The 25,619-nt window shown below is 36.5% G+C and overlaps 1 protein-coding gene and 1 pseudogene across 1 annotated transcript; both read left to right on the plus strand.

Moving 5' to 3' along the window:
• The window catches only part of LOC131639055 (cytochrome P450 72A68-like), a 30,823-nt pseudogene extending 11,979 nt beyond the window's left edge, over positions 1-18,844 (plus strand).
• A 4,083-nt stretch (positions 18,845-22,927) lies between these two features.
• LOC131639065 (cytochrome P450 72A68-like) lies at positions 22,928-24,966 on the plus strand. Its single transcript, XM_058909578.1, has 5 exons — positions 22,928-23,211; positions 23,432-23,649; positions 23,735-23,979; positions 24,051-24,435; positions 24,535-24,966. Exons 1-5 carry the CDS (start codon positions 22,938-22,940, stop codon positions 24,964-24,966), a joined length of 1,554 nt encoding a protein of 517 aa, XP_058765561.1. The 5' UTR covers positions 22,928-22,937.
• The last annotated feature ends 653 nt before the right edge of the window (positions 24,967-25,619 follow it).

Here is a 25,619-nt window from a genome sequence, read left to right on the forward strand (position 1 = left end):
AAAAGGAAAGAAAAGATATTCTATACAAAAAAAAAGGAAGCTTTAATTCCAAAAAAAAAAAAAAAAGAAGAATGAAAGTGTGTGAAAAGACTTTAGGATCTCTCATAAATGAAACATGCATTCATACTATCATGCATTTCATGGTTCTTTCAAAGACTTATGGGACCATTTCTACTCAGATTCCAAGATCAACAACAGATTTGACTTCTCACCGCCACAACTCCAAGATCAACTATGAAACAACTCCGTGAAGAAATGATTGAGATGAGGGAACAAATGGGTCATCTGATGTTGGAGATGCAAGACTTGGTCCGTAATCAGGATGCACTAAAAGAGGAAAACAGTCAGTTGAAGACTCAAGTGAGTTTGGTCATGGAAGTTCTGAAAAAGGTACTAAGAAAGGAAGGGGATGTTGTTCCTACTGCTGCAACAGAAGTTGTTGATCCCTTCTCTTCAGTAGGATCCTTTCCCACTCATGGAATACCTCAGGAAGTTCCTCCTCAACTCCATGTGCCATTACCTCCATGCCAATCTGTTCTTCAAGGAGGCCAAATGTGTGGGAAAAAGCCTAAGATACCTCAGAGAATCCTCAATCCTATCCCGATGCCTTACGCTCAGTTACTTCCCCGTTTGCTGGAGCTTCAGTTGATTGAGCTACGAGAATTGGCTACGCCTGAAAAGCTTCCCCCCACCTTTGATGCCAATGCTCGATGTGAGTTCCATTCTGGGGCACCTGGTCATGATATTGAGAATTGTAGGGCGCTGAAGCAGCAAATTCAAGATCTCATTGATTCAAAAGTGATTTTGTTCACCCCTGAGGGTATGTTTGTTCGGGGAAACGGGGTTCCAACTGCGGTGGAAGAAAAGGTTGATTCATACTTCTATGTCAGATCTACTTCAAATCAGAAGCATAAGGCACCATCGTGGGTTCCAGGTTTCCCACCTCATCAGTCTCCATTTGTTTCACAGCCAAATCAAAAGAGGAAGACACCTGAACAGAATGGGTATTGGAATCATTGCCATCAGCAGGGTCCACAAATGCCAAGGAGACCACCAAGAAGGATTGACCCAATTCCTATGACCTATAGTCAGCTGCTTTCTCATTTGCTCAAGGATTCTTTGGTCCAACTAAGGGAGTTTAAGCCCCCTCCAATACCAATTCCTCAAGGATATGACTTAAATGCAAGGTATGAGTACTATTCTGGGACATCTGGACATTCAACTGAGGATTGTAATGTTTTGAAACACAAAGTCCAAGATCTCATTGACTCCAAAGTAATGTCATTCACTCCGAATGGCCTGCGCATAAAACGAAGAGTTCATGCATAAGTGAATGCCCGTATCCCAGAAAGTATCACAAAAAAAAAAGAAGAAGAATAAGCCCAAATGGAGTCAAGGCCCCTCAACATTGGCAATCATCATTTCATTTCCGTATTTTGTTGAAGACTACTTCCTTGTCTGAATTGGTTGGTATGATAATAATAAAAGCACTACAAATTCTCGAGCAACTTCGTCATAATCTTTTCCAAAAAAAAAAGATCAAGATGTTATGTAGAAGCATCTCTCATTCTCAAGGTTCTTGTGCTCAGTTATATCTGCGGAGGTTGGTGTTTCAGTTGGTGTTTGAGCTCTCCTTGCAACAAGTAGCTTCTCTAAGTTTGGTGACCATGCAAGGTTCCTCCATGTTTGATGGCAAATACTTCTTCAATGACTATGCTTGGGGCTCTCGCACGAGGGATAAGCAAGACGCACTCTTATCTTGAGCATTGCATCATTCGCATTGCTCGAATCCCTAAAAGCATTACAAATTCCTGGATGACTTCGTCAGAATCTTCTTCCGTGTGATAATCAAGAGTGTTCTTCACAATGCTTCTCATTCTCAAGGTTCTACTTCATATATCAGTTGCCTTTTCTCAGGATCTCCTTCTCAGTGGCCTTGCTAGTTAACAGAGACAAGAAGAATATGAGAAACAAATTGATGTGATTCTATTGCCTTGTGCCCATTCGTTTCCTTGTTTGTTGGAATCACAATTGGTTAAGATTCTAGTATTGGGTCTTCTTCACCAGAAGTAGCTCTCTTGAGTTGATGGCCGTACAAGATTCTTCCCATTTATGATGGCGATTACTACTCTAGCAACTATGTTTGGGGCTCCCGCACGAGGGATAAGCAAGACGTACTCTTATCTTGAGCATTGCATCACTCGTATTGCTCGAATCCCTAAAGTAAAGCAAAAGTTTACAACTCTTGGGTGACTTCGTGGAGTTTTCTTTTGAAGTAATCTGAAGTGTTTGGAAGGAACTGCAGAAAGTATTCAAGCTCAATAAGTCCAGACGGAGTCAAGTCTCCTCAACAACGACACTCATTTAGTTTCTTTATTGCATTCTCATCTGTAACATTTCATTGTTTGTTTAAGCATTGCTAGCATGTAAAAACTTGTTAGTTTCTGAACGAAAATCATAATACATTATTTATGCCTGTCTTGAAGAAATCCATCGTTTTCACTCATAAAATGTTTTTGGCATTACGATACCAACTTTACTTATCGCTTGCTTAGGCAAAGAGCTGAGGGGGAATGATGAAAAATAAAAATGCAAAAATCTCTAATTGTGTGCTTTTGAATAAAACCCTACTGAGGATGTACAGGCATTATTTCAAATCCCCAAACACCGGAGATATAAGGGAGATAGACCCTCGTCAACCCCTTTGAGCCTTGAAGAAGGAGTTTCTTTTCTAAATCATAAAAAACCATTAATTTTAACCTTGGGGTAGGGTAGTGTTCATTTAACTTGATCGAGTGTTCAAAACTCACCAAAAGGGCATGCATCCAAGGATACAACAATGGTTATCCTTCAAAAGGTTGAGGAATGTCAAAACTGCAATGGTTGTCCTTATTCCGTCAAGAGGTCAAAAGATGATGACACCACAATGGTTATCCCTCATCAATCAAAGAATGAGGCAGTCACAATACTTCAAACAAATCAAAAGCAATGCAACATCACACGACTTGTTCAAAAAAAAAGGAGTTAAAAAAAAAGAAAAAGAAAAGAGAGCCCGCTAAGTCATCAACATGAAAATAAGTGACTTAGGCAAAAGTTAGGGCATCCCGCCGGACTCCAAAATAAAATTCAAGAGAATTTGTCCAGGCAAAAGTTAGGGAAAGCAGAAGAGAAAAACAAGGATTACAAAAAAAAATCCTTATCAAAGGAACAAAGTCGTGTGATAATCAATCAGAAGAACTAGAAAGTGAGTGACTGCCATGTCCAAAAAACCTCATTGATTCTTCAACCATTCCAAATTCCTTGTGAGGAATGAACACTCATGTCGAGTTAATTGAACCTAGGAATGGAGAACATCACGAAGGGGGTGGGTACCAAATAATTTTGAGCCTAAAAATCCTTTGTTTTCTGAAAAACCGCGAACCCGGCCAAGTTACAACCTTTAAAAGTCCTAATTAAAGTAGGGTTTATTTTGAAAGCGCACTCCGATGAGATGGCGTTTAACTGACTCCCAGTGAAGCGTGACTCATATACATGTTGGTATCGTACGTTTGCTTTATCTTCCATATGCAAAAATCGAGATTGTGTCAATTAGTGATTCATTCACAAGAGGTCGCAATCTCATTTCAATAAAAAGTTTTTACAACTTCACGACTAACATAGGCTTTGCATTAGAATCATCATTCTTAGAATTAACATTCTTTTGCATACAAAATACGTGCTTAACATCAAGGAAATTACCATGATGAGAATCAGTAAGTAACTCGATCGTGTCAAAGTACAAGAGACTTGAGAACTCCGAGGAGTAAAAGCTAATCATTTCAAATGTTGACCATCAAGGGGAAGATTCTCTAAAAACTCCATTGGGCATGAACAATTAATGCTTTCCCTGATTACCTTGAAGGGAAGAGTTTGAAGACTCCGTTGAGCGTGGTAAAGTTGTTTCCATGTTTGTTTGACTTCAAAACAAAGAAAGCTTGGGGATTCTAGACAGATGTACCTAATCAGGGGCAATTAAGTCGAGGTTTGACCTCTCAAATTCAGCATATTTGGGGCAATCATGTCGATAAATCTCTTCAAGCTTTGATCAATCTAGGGCGATCATGTCAAGGAATATCTCTCAAGTTCAACTAATCTGGGGCAGTTACGTCGAGATTCGACAAATCTCTCCAAGGATCCTTTGGGGCAAATTCCTCCATAAGTCACGAAGCTTGGGGCACAATTCTGAGTTTTTGTCGCTCCATGACCATAGGAGTTTATTTCTCCTAGAATCTTGGTCTCTCCCCAAGCATGGAGTTTATTTCTCCCAAGAGTTTGTTCCATTCCTCAAGCATAGGAGTTTATTTCTCCTAGGAGTTGTCCTACTTCCCTAATCAAGGCTCCTTATCTGGATTTCTCATCCCCAGTATGGTGAATCAAGGGAATCTCCTTAAGCTGAAAATCCTCCAAGCAGTGGCACATGGTGAGAAGTCAGAAATCATTCTTCAAGTCAAAGAAAAGTGCATCTTACAAATCAAAGTCCAATGTCTATTGGCACCTCCACATGATTCTTAACATTAAGGGGATTCTCCCTGGTGTTTATCACTCATCAATGCCTTTATTTGGCACTGTGCATATAGTATTCATTGCATATAATATTGCATCCTCAAAAGCGTAGCATATCCGTCAAGTCAGATCATTACGCCATAAAAAAATTCAAACATGCATACAAAGCATAAGCCAGATAATACAAATCAGCATTCATTCAAGACAACGATACTTCCCCACATAAAAAGTTGTCCTTACAAACTCCGATTGATATCTGCTACCACATTACAAATCTCCTTATGCCACGGTGCCAATACCTGGTGTCCTCAATCCCCAGAAGAAGTCTCGTTTTTTCTCTCCAGTATGGATCAGACACAATGTCTTTCTTCGTCAGAATCGTTGTCTCCGAGGTTATTTCCCGTGTGTTGCGTGCATATTAGAGTGTGAATGAGGGTGGGCATTCAACCCATCTCATTTTTCAACCGTTTGAATAACCATACTTGGTGTGTGGCAATTCGAACGATTGCCACTCTTGAAGAGTTACACCCCGCCTTTGGCCTGAGGGATTAATGTAGTTCTTATGCTTCGTAAGCATCCATATTCCCGTAATCCCCAGTGGTTACTATCGCCTTCTTGTCGAGTCTAGTCGTCTCTAGTCTTGTCATGGTTATTTCCCGTGTGCCGCGCGAAAATTAGAGTGCGAATGAGAATGGGCATTCAACCCATTTCATTTTTCAATCGTTTGAATAATCATACTTGGTGTGTGGCGATTCGAACGATTGCCACTCTTGAAGAGTTACACCCCGCCTTTTGGCCTGAGGGATCAATGTAACTCTTATGCTTCGTCAGCATCAATATCCCCGTAATCCCCCGTGGTTACTGTCATCTTATTGCCGAGCCTAGTCGTCCCTAGTCTCCGTGATTCCTTCCCTCGTACGGGAAATTTTTTCAGATCCAACCCCTGTGTTGTGCGTCCCCCGCCTCTCGTCCAGGCACACCATTTTCAAATCCAAGTCCAAATCCCCAGTGGGTCCTATAGCCCAAAATCTTAAATCTAAATCTTCCTTTTGATGCTCGTATGTGTCATTCTTTCGATACTCGTCTGTATCTCCTTTTGATGCTCGTATGTGTCATTCTTTCGATACTCGTCTGTATCTCCTTTTGATGCTCGTCTGTGTCATTCTTTCGATACTCGTCTGTATCTCCTTTTGATGCTCGTATGTGTCATTCTTTCGATACTCGTCTGTATCTCCTTTTGATGCTCGTAGGTGTCATTCTTTCGATACTCGTCTGTATCTCCTTTTGATGCTCGTCTGTGTCATTCTTTCGATACTCGTCTGTATCTCCTTTTGATGCTCGTATGTGTCATTCTTTCGATACTCGTCTGTATCTCCTTTTGATGCTCGTATGTGTCATTCTTTCGATACTCGTCTGTATCTCTTTTTGATGCTCGTATGTGTCATTCTTTCGATACTCGTCTGTATCTCCTTTTGATGCTCGTATGTGTCATTCTTTCGATACTCGTCTGTATCTCCTTTTGATGCTCGTATGTGTCATTCTTTCGATACTCGTCTGTATCTCCTTTTGATGCTCGTATGTGTCATTCTTTCGATACTCGTCTGTATCTCCTTTTGATGCTCGTCTGTGTCATTCTTTCGATACTCGTCTGTATCTCCTTTTGATGCTCGTATGTGTCATTCTTTCGATACTCGTCTGTATCTCCTTTTGATGCTCGTATGTGTCATTCTTTCGATACTCGTCTGTATCTCCTTTTGATGCTCGTATGTGTCATTCTTTCGATACTCGTCTGTATCTCCTTTTGATGCTCGTATGTGTCATTCTTTCGATACTCGTCTGTATCTCCTTTTGATGCTCGTATGTGTCATTCTTTCGATACTCGTCTGTATCTCTTTTTGATGCTCGTCTGTGTCATTCTTTCGATACTCGTCTGTATCTTCTCTTTGATGCTCGTCTGTGTCATTCTTTTGATACTCGTCTGTATCTTCTCTTGATGCTCGTATGTGTCATTCTTTCGATACTCGTTTGTATCTCCCTTTGGATGCTCGTATGTGTCATTCTGTCGATACTTGTCTGTATCTCCTTTAAAACACTTGTCTATCTTACCTTCCCACCAGACATACTTCTGCTCCGATCACTTCCATGTAGTAAACATTTCCTTTGAGAACGTTGTATTGGCACCCTAGGCTACATTACAAGCTACCACCATTTGACCACTACTCACTGTAAATATTTCCATCAGAAAAATAAATTTCTCTTTCCCCAACAGGTATCAAAATGAAAAAAATAAGGATAACACTTACACCATCTTCTCTTTAGGACAAATTTCTGGTACTTTGATATTTAATCTTCTTCTACCTCGAATGTTCGAAAGGCTGGCGTCAATCTCACATTCAGGTTTAAGACGATTAAATAGGGGCAGCTGTCATACCCCAAATTTGTCCTACCCCTTTACTTTTAACTGGCTTAAGCTTCCCATTTCATATGCATATCTCCATTAGGGCATTAACATGAATTTGCATCCATTCATTAAATAAAGCAAAAAGCATGGAATCGAGGATTTTGGAAGCTTAAGGTTTCTTCTTCACCAAGTTACAAGGTGTGAGTCCATCATAAGCTTGACTGAGGATCAATGAGTTAGGGTTCTTTTTCATGGTTTTCGAGTTTGTCAAAGTCCATCAGCAAAGGTCAATTGAATTTCGTGTTAAGATGCTCTCCTATGTTTCAATCCTTATCTTCATCAGAGGACCCCTCAGGGTGTCAGGTTAAGGTTGTTTATTAAGGAAGACATTTCAATCAAGACGTGATGCATCCTTGGGTGTATTAAGGATTCGACTTCGTTAACTCAGAATACTTCATCTAATCAATTGTGCTACTTATGGCTCAACAAGTTGATTAAAGATTGGCTATGTTCAAGTACAATTGTGAGTTCAAGGGGGGTGTTCGTGCAATACAAGATTCAAGTCTTCATGCAATATTCATTCGAGTATCATTCACAATTCACTCATATGAAATTTCTATTCAAAGTTGCAAGCATAAACTCAAGTATCCATTCATTTCAAAATCCCTTATCAAATCTCAAACTCATCCAAAGGTCCATAGTTTCGTTCAAATGTTCATTATAAAATAAATTGAAAAGTCCAAATCCTAAACCATCACACCATACAAAAATCATTACAAAGTTATTTCAATAAGCATCCATGAACCATTCAAACAATTCTCATTCACAGAAAATCATACAAAAAATACATTAGGCTCCTACTTTCTAAAACTATTCCACAGCCTTTGACTTAGTCTCCAAATTTCTCCTTGAGCTTTCATCCTGCTTCAAACTTTGATATATACCAAAATAGCTTTGCAAAATCCATCCAATAACCTCCAAACAGTTCCAAACCTGCACAAAACCTGCAGCAAAACCAGAAGAAAATCAACACGTAACATTCAAACTCAAAGCTCTGCACCTACAATATCAGTCAGCATATCTTTTAACAAATCAAGACAAGCAATTCAGTTCAAATATTCAACATCATTCAAGAACAGAAAAATAGACTCGCTGCACATTCAGTTTTCGGCTCTGCATAATAACAACCTGTCATCATAGAATCAAGGCGTCTTAAGGAATAAAAAGCAGTTTCAAACAAATCCACAGCTCTGCACCTTACCATGCATCATATTAACTCCATAAATCTACATACATATTTGACCAAAACCACATCAATGTCCATAGAATTCAGACAAAAAAAGAAGCTTGCAGCAATACAAAGAACAGACTTCTAATCATTCAAGCTCATACACAGTCCACTAATAGTTAAGCCGAATACCGGATCAAATTCAAAAAATTGAACCTGCTGAATTCCAACAGAACTGGAGGCCCAAGTTGCAACTGACAGCGAACAAAAAAGAGCTGAACCAGACCGGTTCACACAGCCATGAAGCATCATTCAATACTAAACAAAAAGGCAAAGCAGCAAGTTCAAAATGTTCAGTCATTCACGAGTCAGCAACATATACACAATCAGATAAACCAGCTCAGCAGAAAATACAAGGAAATGGGAAAGTTAGGAATAGAATTGCAGTTCAACACAAACCTCTAACAGTCTTCTAACAGATCCTAACAACCTAGTACTAAACAAAACCAATATCTAACTACTTCACATACCCACATAACCAACTTTTCTAACCACCTGTAACAACTTTTAATTGACTATAACCAATAACAGAAATAACAGAATCATAACCACCTAAAACTAACTCTCTAACCAACCTCAATCCTCACCCTCAATTTCATAACAGAAAACTCTCATCCATGGGCTCTCATCCACTCACCTCTAACCGATTCTCTCCCTCCCAATCTATATAAACTGAATCATTCATTCAATCTCTCCTCTCTACACGCCATTCTCTCTCTGAATATTCATCATACACACCACTCTCTTCTCTTTCTCCACCACTTCTCCAAATTCACCTCTAACAGAATCTTCTCCACCAATTCTTCCACTCTCCATAACCTTCACCATTCTGACACACACTCATCCACCACACTTCAATCTCCATCTTCAATCCTCTCCCCCATCTTCTTCACTTCAATTCACCTTCTTCAATCTCCATCCCTCAATTCCTCTTGCCACCTTCTTCATCACACAAAAACGATTCAAGCTCGGCATAGCAACATAATAGAAGAGAAGAGCGTAACAGAAAAGAAGAGAATTCAGAAAGAAAAAAAAAAGGAAACTCACCTTGTAACAAACTCTGGATCCGATTCAACACCATCTTCAATCTTCATCTTTCTCTCAAGAAGCGGCACCATCAACCTTCATCCACACAATCATTTTCTTCATGTATGTAGAATCGTCAGCTTTGTTTCTCATCAATCTGCAAGAATGAACAAGGGAGCTTCAGCACTTCCATGTCAATCTCCACGCCTCAATCTTCATCAGAGCTCGCGTAACAACAACCTTATCCTCACGTTTCAACTGTAAAACGGCATCACATCATCACCATCGTCGTTTGTGCCTCGCGATTAAGAATGAAGAAGATGATAACGTCTAAATACCTCTCCGTCGTTGGATAATGCGAGTGCGCGTTGTTGCTTGGTTCGGTGATAGCGAAAGCAACGATCTACAATCGGAGACAAGAGAGGGGCGGAGGACGTTCATCGGAGAGAATGACTTAAAGACGAAACTGATGCACAGTGGCGGAGGAGGAGTTTTCGCCGGTGAAGAAGAAGATCTCCGGCCGCCACTTTGTCACGAAGGAGAAGAGAAGTTCGCGTGAGTCTAAAGGCCACTGTCTGGTAACCCTAAAATCCCCTTTCAATTTTTGTTTTAATTAACTTAGCCTTTAATTTAATTAATTGAAATTAGTTGCATTAATGGAGATTAATCATGCTTGGTCTAAGATTTGAATCATAATTAATGTAAAATCTGGATAATGAAAGTCTGAACAAAGTCTTGGATTGGGCTCAATTGCTAGATCCACCCCCATTGGCCCATAGCGTTAGGGACAAACCTGAAAACAAACTCTTGGGCCACATTGCTGAACGCATCCCCCATCATGGTCCGTCACACCACCTTTTTTTTGGCATGGAAGAAAACTGTAACAAAAAGAACTCTGCTGGGCCAACATCCTTGGGCCCAGCGCCCTGCTACCTGCACCACTGTATTCCATTAACACCCCCTGACACCATTAAAATTTGTAGATTTAGGTTCCTTTTCACAATAGTTTTTTTAGAATTTTTTGTCGATATAAAATCATAATCACCATTAAAATTTGTAGATTTAGGTTCCTTTTCACAATAGTTTTTTTAGAATTTTTTGTCGATATAAAATCATAATCACCATTAAAATTTGTAGATTTAGGTTCCTTTTCACAATAGTTTTTTCTAGAATTTTTAGTCGATATAAAATCATAATCACCATTAAAATTTGTTAGATTTTTTAGGTCACAATTTTGACATTAATTCATTGAATTCTCCTTCATAAAATATAGTAGATTTTTAGGTTAATCTTGACATTTAAGTTCTTTTATAAATGCCTCATAAAAATAGTAGTATTTCTTAGTTTAATTTTGCACTGATGCTTGAACCGTTTCCTTTATGTTTTGTATCATTTCCATGTTATTTCTTTGTATAATTGTTGTGTGATTTTGTTACTTGTTTTTGGCCTTATTTTTGGCCTATATTGTTATACCACTTGTGTGCTCCTTTTAGAATCTATCCCATGTTAACATTAGATTTAGACTTGTATAGACAACTTAGATTAGAATTCTTGCATTCTTTTCCTTTTCAACTCTTTAAAATACTTAATAAAAGGAAGATGCGAATCACATTAAGAAAGTGATTGAGAAATGAGTGGGATTCATTCCCTAATCTATTTCTCAATCGCTTAGTGGCATAGAAACGAGTGGGATTCATTCCCTAATCTGTTTCTCGGTCGCTACTTAATGGGAGAGAAACGAGTGGGATTCATTCCCTAATCTGTTTCTTAAACATTAATTGATGGGAGAGAAACGAGTGAGATTCATTCTCTAATCTGCTTCTCAAACATTACATAATGGGATGGAAGTGAGTGGGATTCATTCCCTAATCTGCTTCTCGATCATTATACATTTTATGTGATTCAAATCGTGAAGCAAATTCCCCTTAAAAAACACACAACCAAAAGCACTTTAAAACATCTAACAATGGTTCAGACTAAAGCAAAGTAGAGAAAGTGGTGAGTGGCCCGGTATTGGGAACTGTTCATCACTCATCTACCCTAAAAGACACAAACCAATCATTTCTTTTTCTTTTGCCTCGTTGGCACCTAAGGGCAATGTCATTTCCGCTTGTACGCATCCTAGGTCGATCCCTTATGCAAAAGCGCGAACGTTGACTCCGCCCAATAAAAAACACAAAAACAAACAGAAAATCGTGAGCCGAGCTACGGTAACTCTGATTCCTGAAAAGGATACGTAGGCAGCGGGGTAGGGCCCGTGCGAGTACAATTCTTTATTTTCCCTACATTTTGCATTCATTTCGCATTTAGACATAGACATAGTACACACCCTTTAGATAGAAACAAACATAGGTGGATACCATCGAGTACGATGGGCGCGAGGGGTGCTAATACCTTCCCCTCGCGTAACCGACTCCCGTACCTTGATTCTCTGGTCGCAAGACCCTGTTCCTTCCTTTGTTAGGTTTCCTGGTATTCCTTTCCCTTATGGGATAAATATATTAGTGGCGACTCTGTTCATTTTTCGCGAGCGTGCGACACTCAACAGTGAACAAATCTGTGTGAATACAAAAATGAAGACAAAAGGGTGACTGCTACTCCAATAAAGCTTCATTAGGTCCTTAATGGCACAAAATCCTTTTGAGAGATGAATACTCATGTTGATTTAACTGAACATAGGACTGGAGAACATCACGAAGTTGGGGTGGGCTAAATAAACTTTGAGCCTAAAAATCCTTTTTTCTGAAAACCGTGAACTAGGCCAAGTTACAACCCTTGAAAGTCCTAATTGAAGCAGGGTTTATTTCGAAAGCATACTTAAACAAGAAAGTGTTCCTGACTCCTATCGGTTATGCTGAAAACTTGTGTTGGTATCATATGCATAAAAAATAAAAAAAAATCAATGTCATTCCTTAACCAGTGATTCATTCATAAGGTTTTGTGACATCTTTTCAATAAAACTTCAAGACTTACATAATTGTTGCATTTTCATTATCATTCTCAGAATAAACATTTTTCTGCTTGTAAACATTTGTTTCACATCCAGGAAGTTTACATCTGATCATCAGTAGAAAACTAAAACATTACCAGGGGCATGTTGTTTTCCCAGTATAATGCTTTTGCAAGTTTGATTACCATCATGGGGCAAAGCTCGAAGACTTTGTCGAGTAAAAGAATGCGCCAAGTTTAGTCAATATGGGGCAGTTACGTCAAGATTTGACAAATCTCTCAAAAAAAATCTGTTGATCCGGGGAAGATTATTCCAAGTCTGCATGACGCCAAGGATCTCTATGAACATTTTTGAGGTAGTTTCCTTTCATAGACCATGTAATCTGGGGCAAGTTTTGAATCAGAAGTTACCTTGATCACCTCATTAGCTTGAAGTACAAAGGTTGTTGCCATGATCAATCCAGAGTATGTCACTCTCTACCAAGAAGTTTTGAGACAACGGTTGACTGTTGGGTTTTCTTTCTCACCTTGTGTTGAGTTTTGAACTAAAATCCCCCGCATGTTAACTTGTTTGCTTTGATGTTAACTTCTTATTTCCTCTGCAAGTTCAGAATGGAGATTTTCTCCAAAGAAATTTTCTCTGATTCCCCATAATAGAGCTTGATGTGTTGTCTAATCTTTTTGATAAGAAGAAGACGATCTGTAAATTCCTCGCAGAGATTGATAATCCCCACTGAGTGTGTTCCTCGTGGGAGAATTTTGCTTTGGTGTTCCTCCTCAGCTCATTTGTCAGGATGGAATTTATCCCCAGTTGAGTTTATTCCTCAAGGGGAAAAGCTTTGTTTGACCGTTTCTATCCAGCTTGTTCTTGGAGTTGAACTTTGGTCTCTTACAATACTATTTTGAACCTCTCTAGGCTGGGAAACCTAGATTGAGAAGGCATTTATTTTGCACCTCTTGAGGATTATGCTTTCCTCTATAATGGAGAACTTGTTTGTGATTGATGTTCCTATCAGATATCGAAAGATTTATTTTCCAGCAGTGATGTTATTGCACTCCCTTGGAATTTGTGCTTGAAAGCAAGGGGCAGGTTTTGACTTTGAGCAACTTGTGTTATCCCCATCATGTTTTGGTTGACAACAAATTGAAGCCTCTTTATTTGAGCAAGTTTGTGCGTCTCCACATATCAATCTTATCTTCAAATCAAGTGATAATCTCTCATACTTTATGAATTTCTTGAGTCCAAATGGAAGAAGCTCAACGAATGGCAGTCTCTTTCAGCAGAAGACAGTTCGTTCCGCTTAAGGATTTCTCGACAGGGTCGGCAAATGGCAGTCTCTTTCAGCAGAAGACAGTTTGTTCCCTTTGAGATAACGGATGGAAGTCTTCTTCATGAAGACAGTTCGTTTAAGAATTCTAATTTTAAAGTCAACAAATGGCAGTCTCCTCCATTAGAAGACAGTTTGCTCACTTTTTCCTAAGATGGGTCAACGAATGGCAGTCTCTTTCAGCAGAAGACAGTTCGTTCCACTTAAGGATTTCTCGACAGGGTCGGCAAATGGAAGTCTCTTTCAGCAGAAGACAGTTTGTTCCCTTTGAGATAACGGATGGCAGTCTTCTTCATGAAGACAGTTCGTTTAAGAATTCTTATTTTAAAGTCAGCAAATGGCAGTCTCCTCCATTAGAAGACAGTTTGCTCACTTTTTCCTAAGATGGGTCAACGAATGGCAGTCTCTTTCAGCAGAAGACAGTTCGTTCCGCTTAAGGATTTCTCGACAGGGTCGGCAAATGGCAGTCTCTTTCAGCGGAAGACAGTTTGTTCCCTTTGAGATAACGGATGGCAGTCTTCTTCATGAAGACAGTTCGTTTAAGAATTCTTATTTTAAAGTCGGCAAATGGCAGTCTCCTCCATTAGAAGACAGTTTGCTCACTCTTTCCTAAGATGGGTCAACAAATGGCAGTCTCTTTCAGCAGAAGACAGTTTGTTCCCTTTGAGATAACGAATGGCAGCCTTCTTCACGAAGACAGTTCGTTTTGCTTAAAGATTCCTCAGCAAAGTCAGCAAATGGTAAGTCCCTTCATCAGAAGTGACAGTTTGCATCCAGTTCCTTTTCTCAAGCCATGTCCTTGAAGAAGTTGATCCCTATTCTTAGCAGCAACTTATTGTTCTCAGCAGCTTATCGTCAGCCATTGAGGCGGTAATTCAATTTGCTTCTACCTTCAACTATTGAGTTGGTAGTCTATCGTCAACCATTGAGGCGCGAAAGGTGATGCTATAACCTCTCTGACGCGAAGTGTTTTCCCCAGAAAAGTTTCTTTTCCCACCAAAGTTCCGTCTCTCCAACAAAGTCTTGCCTTCCCTAGTGAAGTTTCTACTCGCAAGACATTTGTTTCCCCAGCGGAGTTATAGCAAGACATTTGTTTTCCCCAGTGGATCACCTTTTACTCCCCAATGTTGTCATGTTTCATCATCATCATAGGCATTCATTAACATTGCATTGCATCTTAGGATCAAAAATTGTGTTTTATATATTTAAGTCTCTTCGATCTTGTCAAAACGAAGATTTCCAATCATCGTATCTCCAAAATCGAAGAAACTTAAATAGGGGCATCTGTCATACCCCAATTTTTGACCCTAAGATCCTATATCATTCATATCCCAATCACTAATCAAGAGCTTCACTTGGAAGTTTGTTTATGGTGTTGCACTCACCTCATCAATGAGAGGGACCATCAAGCACCAATGATTGTTTATCTTTTATGCATATTATACTAACCCAAATACCAAAAATATTGCTTTGTTTCTTTGTAGGCTTTTGTTTTGTAGGTACCAAGCCAAGACATGCATTAAGCAAGGCATTTTTCACATTTTTGACTGATGAAATCGATTTCCCTACTGGGTAAATCGATTTCCCTGCAGCAATCTTCAACAAAATCACATTCTGGACAGCATGAAATCGATTTCCCTCCTGGGTAAATCGATTTCCCTAGTGTATTTTGCGCCAAATTCTCTTCTGGAACAGAGTGAAATCGATTTCACTCCTGGGGAAATCGATTTCCTTCAGGCGAAATTAAAAAAAAAAATAGAGAGGGAAGCTTGATTTGATTTTGGCACCTATTTTCTTTGATCATTTTTGTCATTTTACCAATTTCCCACCTCATCAAAATAATTCTCTTCATTAAACCCCATTTTACCACTTTTTACCATTTAATTGCCACTTTAATCACCAATTAAACACAAGCTAATTACCAAATGCAAAAAGACCAAATTACCACTACTCTTGCTCTCATCCTATAAATAGAGCCCACTACTCTCTCATTTCTCAAGCTTTGAAAGCCAAAAAACCTCTTGCAATTTCTCTCCTCATTCCTACCAAATTCACCAAAGCTCTTCATTCTTTCATAAAGTTTGTGAGTTACATCTTGAACCTCACAAACTTTGAGCTAAACCACCATCCATTTCATTTTTTTTCTTCAATTGTTGAGAGATCAAGATTTATGTTGGTAATTCTTGAAGTAGATCCAAGTTTTGTTCAAGATTTGGTAAATTTTCTTCATCCTTTTTGTATATCATGATGTAGATCTTTGTTGCTTGTGTGTGATGCATCTTTGATGCTATATTGGTGCTATTTGATGGTGATGTGATGGAAAATTCGTGCTCCAATTGATGTTTGATCATAAGGTGTTTGTACATTTGTTCAAGTCAAGTTTTATGCCTCTAAATGCTGTTTTTGCTGAATTTTTACACTGAGGAAATCGATTTCCTTAATGCTGAAATCGATTTCCTGCTGAGCGTGACTTGTTTTTTTTGAAAACTGCACTATGGAAATCGATTTCCCTCTGCATGAAATCGATTTCCTGCTGGCAGAATGTGGTTTTTTGCCTTTTTTATGCTTGTTTTGGTCTCCTACTTCCTCCACTTCATTAATATCATTGGATCTAGGATGTTGATAGGTTTGAAATGACCTAATCCATAATATTAGATGAATGATATTAATGATAGTGTGAGTTGATTATCTTTTGTGAATTTTATTCTTCTTCCTCCATTTCATTAATATCATTGGATCTAGGATGTTGATAGGTTTGAAAGAACCAAATCCATAATATTAGATGAATGATATTAATAATAGTGTGAGTTGATTATCTTTATGCATTTTATCTTCTCCTTCTCCTTTTTTTCTTTTGATCGATGAAAGTCTTAATACTTTGAGAATTCTTATGGATTCTTAGTGAAGACTAGATCGTTACCTATTTTCTTTTCGTGCGGTATTGCTTTCGGAAGGCGATCTACATATCGTTCTTCTCGCATACATTAGCACATAAAGTTTTGACCGGCCTCGTTGTAGGGTGATTTCTACATAAATCACTTGGCGATCTGCTTAACATAGCGCAATATTTCGTGTCCCGAATCAAAAAGATCAAACATGGAAGAGAATTGTATGCGGTTGATTTAAGACTTGTGGAGGTTTTTATCGTGTAGTCGCTATGATTTTATCAAGCTTCTGATAAGCCCCCTTGACTTTAAATCCGAGTACATCATTCACTCACCATAGATCTTCCTACTAACTTTGGTAACATACTTGACAAGTTTCAAGATGGTTATCTTTAACATTTAACAACTAACTTTAATTTCCGCACCTTTATATTACCGCTCTTTATATTACCGCTCTTTATATTTCTCGCCTTATCGCTTTACTTTATCATTTCATCAAATTTACATTCCGCCATTTTCTCTTTGTCCATTTGGACGTTTATAATTCCGCTATTTTCTCTTTGTCCACTTGGACATATGTTTATGCTTCCGTTATTTTTCTTTGTCCACTTGGACCATACTTTACTTTTTTGCTAAAACACTAATAAACAACCAAAATCTAAAAAATACATAAGGCTCTCTTTGGACTATCGGTTACTATCCCTAGCATTTTGGAGATTCGGACTTATGGACCTAGTACCTCTGGACTCATTCTATTACTATCCTGTGATTGTTCTGTCTGTCTGGCATTGTTCTGTTGTATGTTTATGTGTGCAGGTATTTCCTTGAAAGCCCTTGATGGTTAATTCCAAGGCATTGAGATAAGGATTTTACCCGAAAACAGCCGTTACTCTGCCCGACTTTCGTCAGAATCTTAATGTGCTTAATGAAAAAGGGTTCTAAGACAATAAGTTCATGTGGATCCCCAAGTGTTAATGTGTTGGTATTGATAATTCCAAAGGATGGGAAATCTACCTTGACTCATAATGTCAAGTGTTGGCTTCTTCTTCGGTTAGACCGTTCTTTTCCTTAGCTTTTATTTTACGCAATAGGATAGCCTCTTCATCTCCTTCCCATTCTTAAATTTTCAAAATCTTCTCCCTTTTTCAAAAACCTTCTTATGTTTGCAACCTTTTCAAAACCTCTTTTTTTTTAAAAATATCTTTCGCCCTTGTTGGCATTTTCTTTCAAAAGTTTAGACACCGTTAATTGTCGAAACGAGTGGTTATACCCCACGATTTTGAAATTGATTGATATAATGAAATCTTTTCCGCGTGAGAGAGATGGTGGCATACTCGTCGATTTTATCCGAGTTGGAGCCCTTCTTTCATTTGCGATGCAAAGAACTCGTTTGTTCTCATGCTCAAGATCAATGGCTGAGTATTTCTCTCCAACGACGATAAAGTGTTTATTCGTTTTTAAAATGTTTTCCCAAAAAAGCGGAACTACATTAGCTCTGACTTCTCCATTGCACCGAGGAGGTATGTAGGCCCAAAGCTTAACGCTTTGCCGAGCTTATTTTAAAAATAAAACAAACCCTTTTTTAGCACACACACACACAGATTTTCAAAAAGGTTCCTGTGGAATACCACAGATATGAGGGGTGCTTAAAACCTTCCCCTCATATAATCAACACCCGTACCTGAGATCTCTTTCTTGTTTTAAAAAAACAAAACTTTGGGCTTTTCGTTCTTTTCCATTTTCCTTTGAAAAAATAAAGCGCGGTGGCGATTTCAAAACGGAATATTGATTCGAGTCAATCCCATGGCTTCGATATCAGATTTTCCCCGCTACAGTAGGCACCTATATTGGCAAGCACGTGCAAGAGACGAAGTTCTACTAGTTTTTGGCTAAAAAAAACCAAATTTTGATGGACTAAGTCGACTTAAGATTGTAAGTATCTACAAAACTGAACACCTTGCATTATCTTGATATTATTGAACATTCCCAAAAATGATTAGCTACAATTTACTAACACGATTTTTTGAAACAGATGACCAAGATTTTATGAGGTTCTAAGGTTATACCCGCCAATAGTTGCACTTCCTCAAGAAGTTCAAAAAGATGTAAGAGTTGGAGACCTAACATTTCCTGCTGGAGTGCAGTTTTTCTTACAAGCACTTTTAGTTCACCATGACACAAAGCTATGGGGTGATGATGCTAATGTGTTCAATCCTGAAAGATTTTCTAAAAGTCCTTAAAAAGCAACCAATGGAAGGACTTTGTTTTTCCCATTTGGAGGGGGTCCAAGACTTTGCATTGGACAAAACTTTACCATGTTGGAAGCTAAGATGGCAATAGCAACTATTATCATCCTTCAACTACGATGATTACCCTTCGGCCAAAACATGGTACTGAAATCATTCTACGTAAATTGAAAATATAAAACATCTATAGATGTAATGATAAAGAAATCTTTGAAATTGTTTCATGTGTTTGGTTTTATTTATTCATAATAAAAACGAGTTATGGATGATTAAAACTATTATATATGACTATTTAACTCGATAAGATTATGTTACATATTATACTTCTTGAAAATTTGAACCTTTTTAGTAGGTTGGCAACATTGATGGAATGTGCATTGGTAGTGGGAAATAAATAGGCATATTAGTAGAAGGATTGGTTATGGGGCTAGAATAGGTGATATGTGAATGATTAGGGGAAATATTGAAAATTGGTATACATGGATCTGATTGGGTGGAGGCTGAAAAGGGATGATTGATGGAATGTGCATAGGTAGTGGAAAATATTAAGTCATTGTTGTTGGTTATAGGTAGATTATTATCATATGATGAGAATGATACTCGGTTGAATGTTTGTGAAGAAAATATTAAGTCATTTTTTTATAATGAATTGACTTGTTGTTTCTTTTTATAGATATTATGGAATGTATTTTAGGTTGAACTCAAATAGTCAAAGATCTAATTCATATCAAATCAATTTCATTTGATCTAAAGTATAAATTTGTTCATTAGAAAAAGTAAGATACACTCTTTAGTCTTCACTTTTGACCATTGTCTTCTTGAATCTTAAACGAACTTGTGTAAGTTTAGATTGAAACATTAGAGGAGGTGAATTAGGTTTATCAGTATTTTCTTGTTTTTAGACAACGACTCATGTTATATGTTTCATTACTTTCATTAACAATTATTGATATTCATAATTTTTTTTATAGTGGATGTCTGTTAGCTTTCACGCGGATCACTAAAGGAAGTGTCTTGAGCGTTGATAATCATGAAATGAACGGCACAAATTTGTTTAAGGACAATGATCAATATCCTCAATTATCACGCCAAAATTATATTCGATTTTTTCAAAAACCCAGGTAAAAATGTTTACCCCTCGATTTAATTAGAAAACCGAGGTGTATAATCACTTTTTAACATTACATTGTTAAAACAGAATATTAAATCACATTATTACAACAAATACAATGTTATCATAGCAATTGTTATTCTTGGAGAACAACACGTCTTTGTTGTAATCTAGATCATGTTGGATTCATTTTTGTGCTCATTATTTTAAAATTCTATGAGTTACATGCAATCAACTTTTAAGGAGCTATGTACTCCAAATAAAGAGTTATCAGTTCCAAATATTAGAAATATTTTTTCTGTATATTGTATCCATATAGACCGGTAATTTTAAAGACAGTTTAACAGTGTTATATTATTTATTTTTTGGTTAATCACCACCGATTTAACAGTGTTATGTTATTTTAAGTAGGAAAGGTTTTTGTAGTTGTTGTGATGCGAAAAAGTAAATGACATTAAGGGTGTGTTTGGTTCGAGGTAAAAGGATGGGAGGAGGAGGGGAGGGAATATTTATAATGAAATGTGTTTGGTTCAATTTTTAGGAGGGGTGAGTAGCAAAATCCCTCCAAATGACACTTTTGCGTCCCCCGAATCGGGGGGATTCGGAGAGGAGAGACAGAAATGTGAGTTTTAATATTTAATAAAATAATATATTTACTAAAATATCCTCAATTTTATTTTATTATTTTAAAATTATTATTTTCTGTCATGTTCTTGCTTTTCTTTTTTATTTTATTTTTTCTCTAATTTTTTCATCAATTTATTTTAATTATTCTTCACCCTCAAATTATTTTTTATTTTTTATTTAATAAAAATTATAATCATTGTAATTTTTATTTTTCATTATAATTTATTTTATGTACTCAAAAGGTGTTATCAAAGTATAATTTATTTTGTGTCGAGTTATAATACGAATCGAGTATACTATGTTTTTTAATGTTATGTGGTAAGTTTTGTCTTTTTAATCAGTCAATTATATAAATATTATTTCTAAAAAAATATTTATGAAATTTTCACCTTTGAATATCAAATCACTTATATAAAATCACAAGGATAAAAATGTAAATTATTATTAAAATCCTTCCCCCTCTCCTCGTGAACCAAACATATTTTTAAAAGAAATCTCTCATCTCCCCTCCCTTCCCCTTTCCTCGTTTAAACGAACCAAACATACAGATAATTAAAAAAAATTCCTCCCCTCCCTTCCCCTTCCTCCCCTCCATTAAATCCTTCCCCTCCTTCCCTCTACGGCTTGTAATTTTCACTTTTGGAACATTTTACCTCTCTCTTGTATAAAGAGGTAATTTGTCGGCTTTTGTAGCTCCTTGTTCATATATATATATATCATTACTTATTAAAAAAAAGTATATTTCATCATTACGTAGTTATCATACACTTATATGGGTCACTAATATATTTCTCTACCCAATATATCATACTACCACCTGTTACCCTCATTCGTAACTCCTTTCGATCTCCACGCGTGAGATCAATGTATTACCAAATAGTTGATCATATTAGACTATTAACCAATAAAGAGCATTAAGTTCAAACAATCGTAAAGTAGCGAGACTGCACACCAATCCTACAAGAGTACATGTGGATATTGAGATTATACTTATGTATATGCATAGTACTTTATAGATGATTATATTAGATCTAGTAATGACAAACACCTTTTGATGTCAGGTCACACCATGAAAACGGATTTTAGGTTACAAAGTTAAAACAAATATTAAGATTAAAGGGTCATCAATATTACAACATGAGTAGAGTTACATAGAACGACATGATTTATTTAGTACATGAATATAATGACTACATCTAACTCTAACAAAAAAAATTAGCTACGCTGACACGTGGTTAGAGCAACAACTAGTCTTTCGAGAAAAGTTGGCCTTGAAAGTGGTATCTCCCTGTCACTTGAGCAACGCTTCCGCCTTCAAACTTCTTTTTTTATTCTCCAGTTCTAGACCTGAGTGAATCTACTTCAATTATATACTCTTCTGATCCACTAAAATTCCTTTTGCACTAAATTGAAAAAACTTATATTTATAGGAAAAAATATCTAAGACTCTCATTGGACACACCGACCTTGCGCATAAAATAACACTCTTTCATTTCGAATAACTTTAGTGAAATATTGCATTCTCTGAGTCGCAATTGTCGGATCCTCTGACTGATCTAGAACACTTTTTTATTTAAAATTTTAATTAATACTCAATGTCAAAAATGATTAATTAAAAAAAAAAGTTTTAATTGTTGTTAGAGTAAGGTTTTGTTTTAACTAATTTAACACTGAATTGTTAGTATATGAAAAACTTGAATTTAAAATTTAGAGATGAGGACAATATTGAATCTCAAGCCTTCATATCTTCTCAAAATGTATCACATACTCTAAACTATTATTAGCTATAATTTAATATTAGAGTTGTCAATATTTAGAGTTTGACAGGGGATAGGGTCTTGAATAAAATTATATATCTCAATTAATGAAGAAAATCCATGAAAAACCAAATAAAAATCAACATGATTATTTTTTACAAAAATGTAAAATAATAAATTATTATAAATAAAAATGTATTAATGAATATGTAACCATCTTTAAGAGTATCTTAACTAATTGATTTTATTTTTATTTTTTTTTTGGTAAATTAACAATTTCTTTAAAATTAGTTATACTACCAATAGTTAATTAATCTAGTGGTGATTGACGTTGACTTAGTAGGTAGGGAAGAATACAGTTTGATCCTAGCAACTGTAGTTGGGAGGGGATTGAACCCACTTGATTCCAAAACTAACCCCAGACCGAATCGGACTATACTAATGGTGATAATAAAAAAAATTAGTTTTGTCAAAAAAAAAAAAATAGTTATAATCTCACAGAAAATTATTAATTTCGTTATAATTCCATTCAATTAATTATAAAATAATTAGTATACATAAAATTAATTAAACATACCAAGTTTGAATTTGTTTTTCAAAGTTAGAAATATACAATTCAATAAATACTTTTTTGTATTTTACTATTTAAAGTGCCATAAAATATGCACATAATCGTAATAGTTAAGAAATGCATTCATTGCAAAGTTATATAAGACAGCGTTTTGATTTTATCATCATCTCATTTTGTTTGTCTGTGATAACACAAAAGTGAAAGAGATGGAAGCAACATATGCAATATCTGCATTCATAGTTCTTTTGATAACACTGGTTTGGGCATGGAGCATATTGAATTGGATATGGCTGAAACCAAAGAATCTAGAAAAGTTGCTAAGGGAACAAGGCCTTAAAGGGAATCCATATAGGTTACTAGTTGGAGATGTAAAAGATCTTCTAAAGATACAAAAAGAAGCAGCATCTAAACCCATGAATCTCTCTGATGATATAGTGTCTTATGTGTTTCCCTTTGGCCAACAAAGTGTTGCAAAACATGGTATTCTTCTATATACTTTTTCACTATCTTATGGTTTTTACTTTTTATCTATTCTTAGTTCAGTCTTTAATATAACAAAAAAACATAATATATTTAATCTGATTTTAAATTAAATATGTTTGATATTTTATTTATATTTAAGATTGAATGGATTATTTTTGTTTGTTCAAATTTGTTAATAATGCAATATCAAAAAAAAAAAAATTTGTTAATAATGCAGGAAAGAATTCCTTTATATGGTTGGGACCAATACCAAGGGTGATCCTCACAGATCCTGAACTTGTTAAAGAAGTTTTCAATAAAATCTATGATTTTCAAAAGCCAAATTCAAATCAACTTGTGAGAATACTGGCTACTGGTCTTATAGTCCATGAGGGAGAAAAGTGGAGCAAGCATAGAAAGATAATCAATCCTGCATTCCATTTAGAAAAATTGAAGGTTTGTTGGTTAGGATTATAAAAAATAAAATTTGGTGTAAAAAATTTTAATTTCATTAATGATCGATTTTTTGTGTGTACCGCAGCTGATGTTACCGGCATTCTTTCAAAGTTGTAATGATTTGATTAACAAATGGGAGGAAATGTTATCATCAGATGGATCATGTGAAGTTGATGCATGGCCTTCTGTTCAAAAATTGGCAAGTGATGCTATTGCTAGAACAGCTTTTGGAAGTAGTTATGAAGAAGGAATGAGAATATTTGAACTTCAAAAGGAACAAGCTGAACTTACAATGAAAGTTTTGATGACAGGTTACATTCCTGGTTGGAGGTAAAAATTGCAACATTGAAACACACTTTTAATGTTTCTAAAATAGAACTCTAACAGCGTTTGTTTTGTAGGTTTCTACCAACTGCTACAAACAAAAGGTTGAAGGAAATTGACAGAGATGTAATAGTTTCCTTATCTGATATGATTAACAAGAGAGAGAGAGAAATAAAGGCGGGTGAAGCCACAAAGAATGACTTGTTAGGCATTCTTCTCGAGTCAAATCACAAGGAAATTAAAGAAAACAACAATAAGAATGTTGGAATGAACCTTGAAGATGTAATCAAGGAATGCAAGTTGTTCTATCTTGCTGGAGAAGAAACCACTTCAGTTTTGCTTGTTTGGACAATCATACTATTGAGTAGACACCTTAATTGGCAAGCACGTGCAAGAGACGAAGTTCTACAAGTTTTTGGCAACAAAAAACCAGATTTTGATGGACTAAGTCGTCTTAAGATTGTAAGTATCTAAAAAACCGAACACATTGTCTTGATATTATTGAACATACACAAAACTGATTTGATTACTTACAATTTACTAACACATTTTTTGTGACAGATGAACATGATTTTATATGAGGTTCTCAGGTTATACCCACCAATAATTGCGCTTTCTCGAGAAGTTCAAAAAGATGTAAGAGTAGGAAACCTAACATTACCTGCTGGGGTGCAGTTCTTCTTGCCTGCACTTTTGGTTCACCATGACACAAACCTATGGGGAGATGATGCTAAGGTGTTCAATCCTGAAAGATTTTCTGAAGGTGTTTTAAAAGCAACCAATGGAAGAACGTCGTTTTTCCCATTTGGAGGGGGTCCAAGACTTTGCATTGGACAAAATTTTACCATGTTGGAAGCAAAGATGGCAATAGCAATGATTTTGCAACATTTCTCATTTGAACTTTCTCCAACCTATGCTCATGCTCCAACTACCGTGATTACCCTTCGGCCAAAACATGGTGCTCAAATCATTCTACGTAAATTGGAAATATAAATAAAAAAATCTATCGATGTAATATTAAAAAAAAAACTCTTTGAAATTGTTTCATGTGTTTGGTTTTATTTTTTTCATAATAAAAACTAGTTCTGGATGATAAAAATTTGGTGAGTTTCTATAAGACTATTTTACTCGTGAAGAGTACATCACATATTATGCTTTTTTAGTAGGTTTGACGGCTATTATTCTTAGGTCCTGGTCGTGGATGAATTCTTTCGGTATTTTAGCAGATTGTTGCGACTATTCTGTTTGGAATACTTTTTCTCTTCTCTGTTTTAAGGGATGATATAGGCAGTCTATAGTGGTAGCAGCTGTGTCACTTGTGCAGGGCTGGTATAGGCAATCTAATTAAGCATCAATGCTCTGCATATAGCAGTGTATCTATTATCGGTTATAGGTGAACTATTATCGTAGAAATCAAGAAAAGATAAGCTAAATTCAAGAACTATAGGATGAGAATGAGAAACCGGTTTATTGTTTGTGAAGAAAGGGAAAAGAGTCTTCGTAAAAGAAGACATTCCCGGATATAGATATTTCTCTGGAGGGAAGATCCATGAAAACATACTCTTTGATTCCTTGTTTTTAACTAAGAAATATGAACTTTCTTGCTGATCAAGTTTTGGCAACAATGGTGGAGTATGGTAGCAAAG

This window comes from Vicia villosa, unplaced genomic scaffold (genome assembly GCF_029867415.1).
Source record: "Vicia villosa cultivar HV-30 ecotype Madison, WI unplaced genomic scaffold, Vvil1.0 ctg.002525F_1_1, whole genome shotgun sequence".
NCBI lineage: Eukaryota > Viridiplantae > Streptophyta > Magnoliopsida > Fabales > Fabaceae > Vicia > Vicia villosa.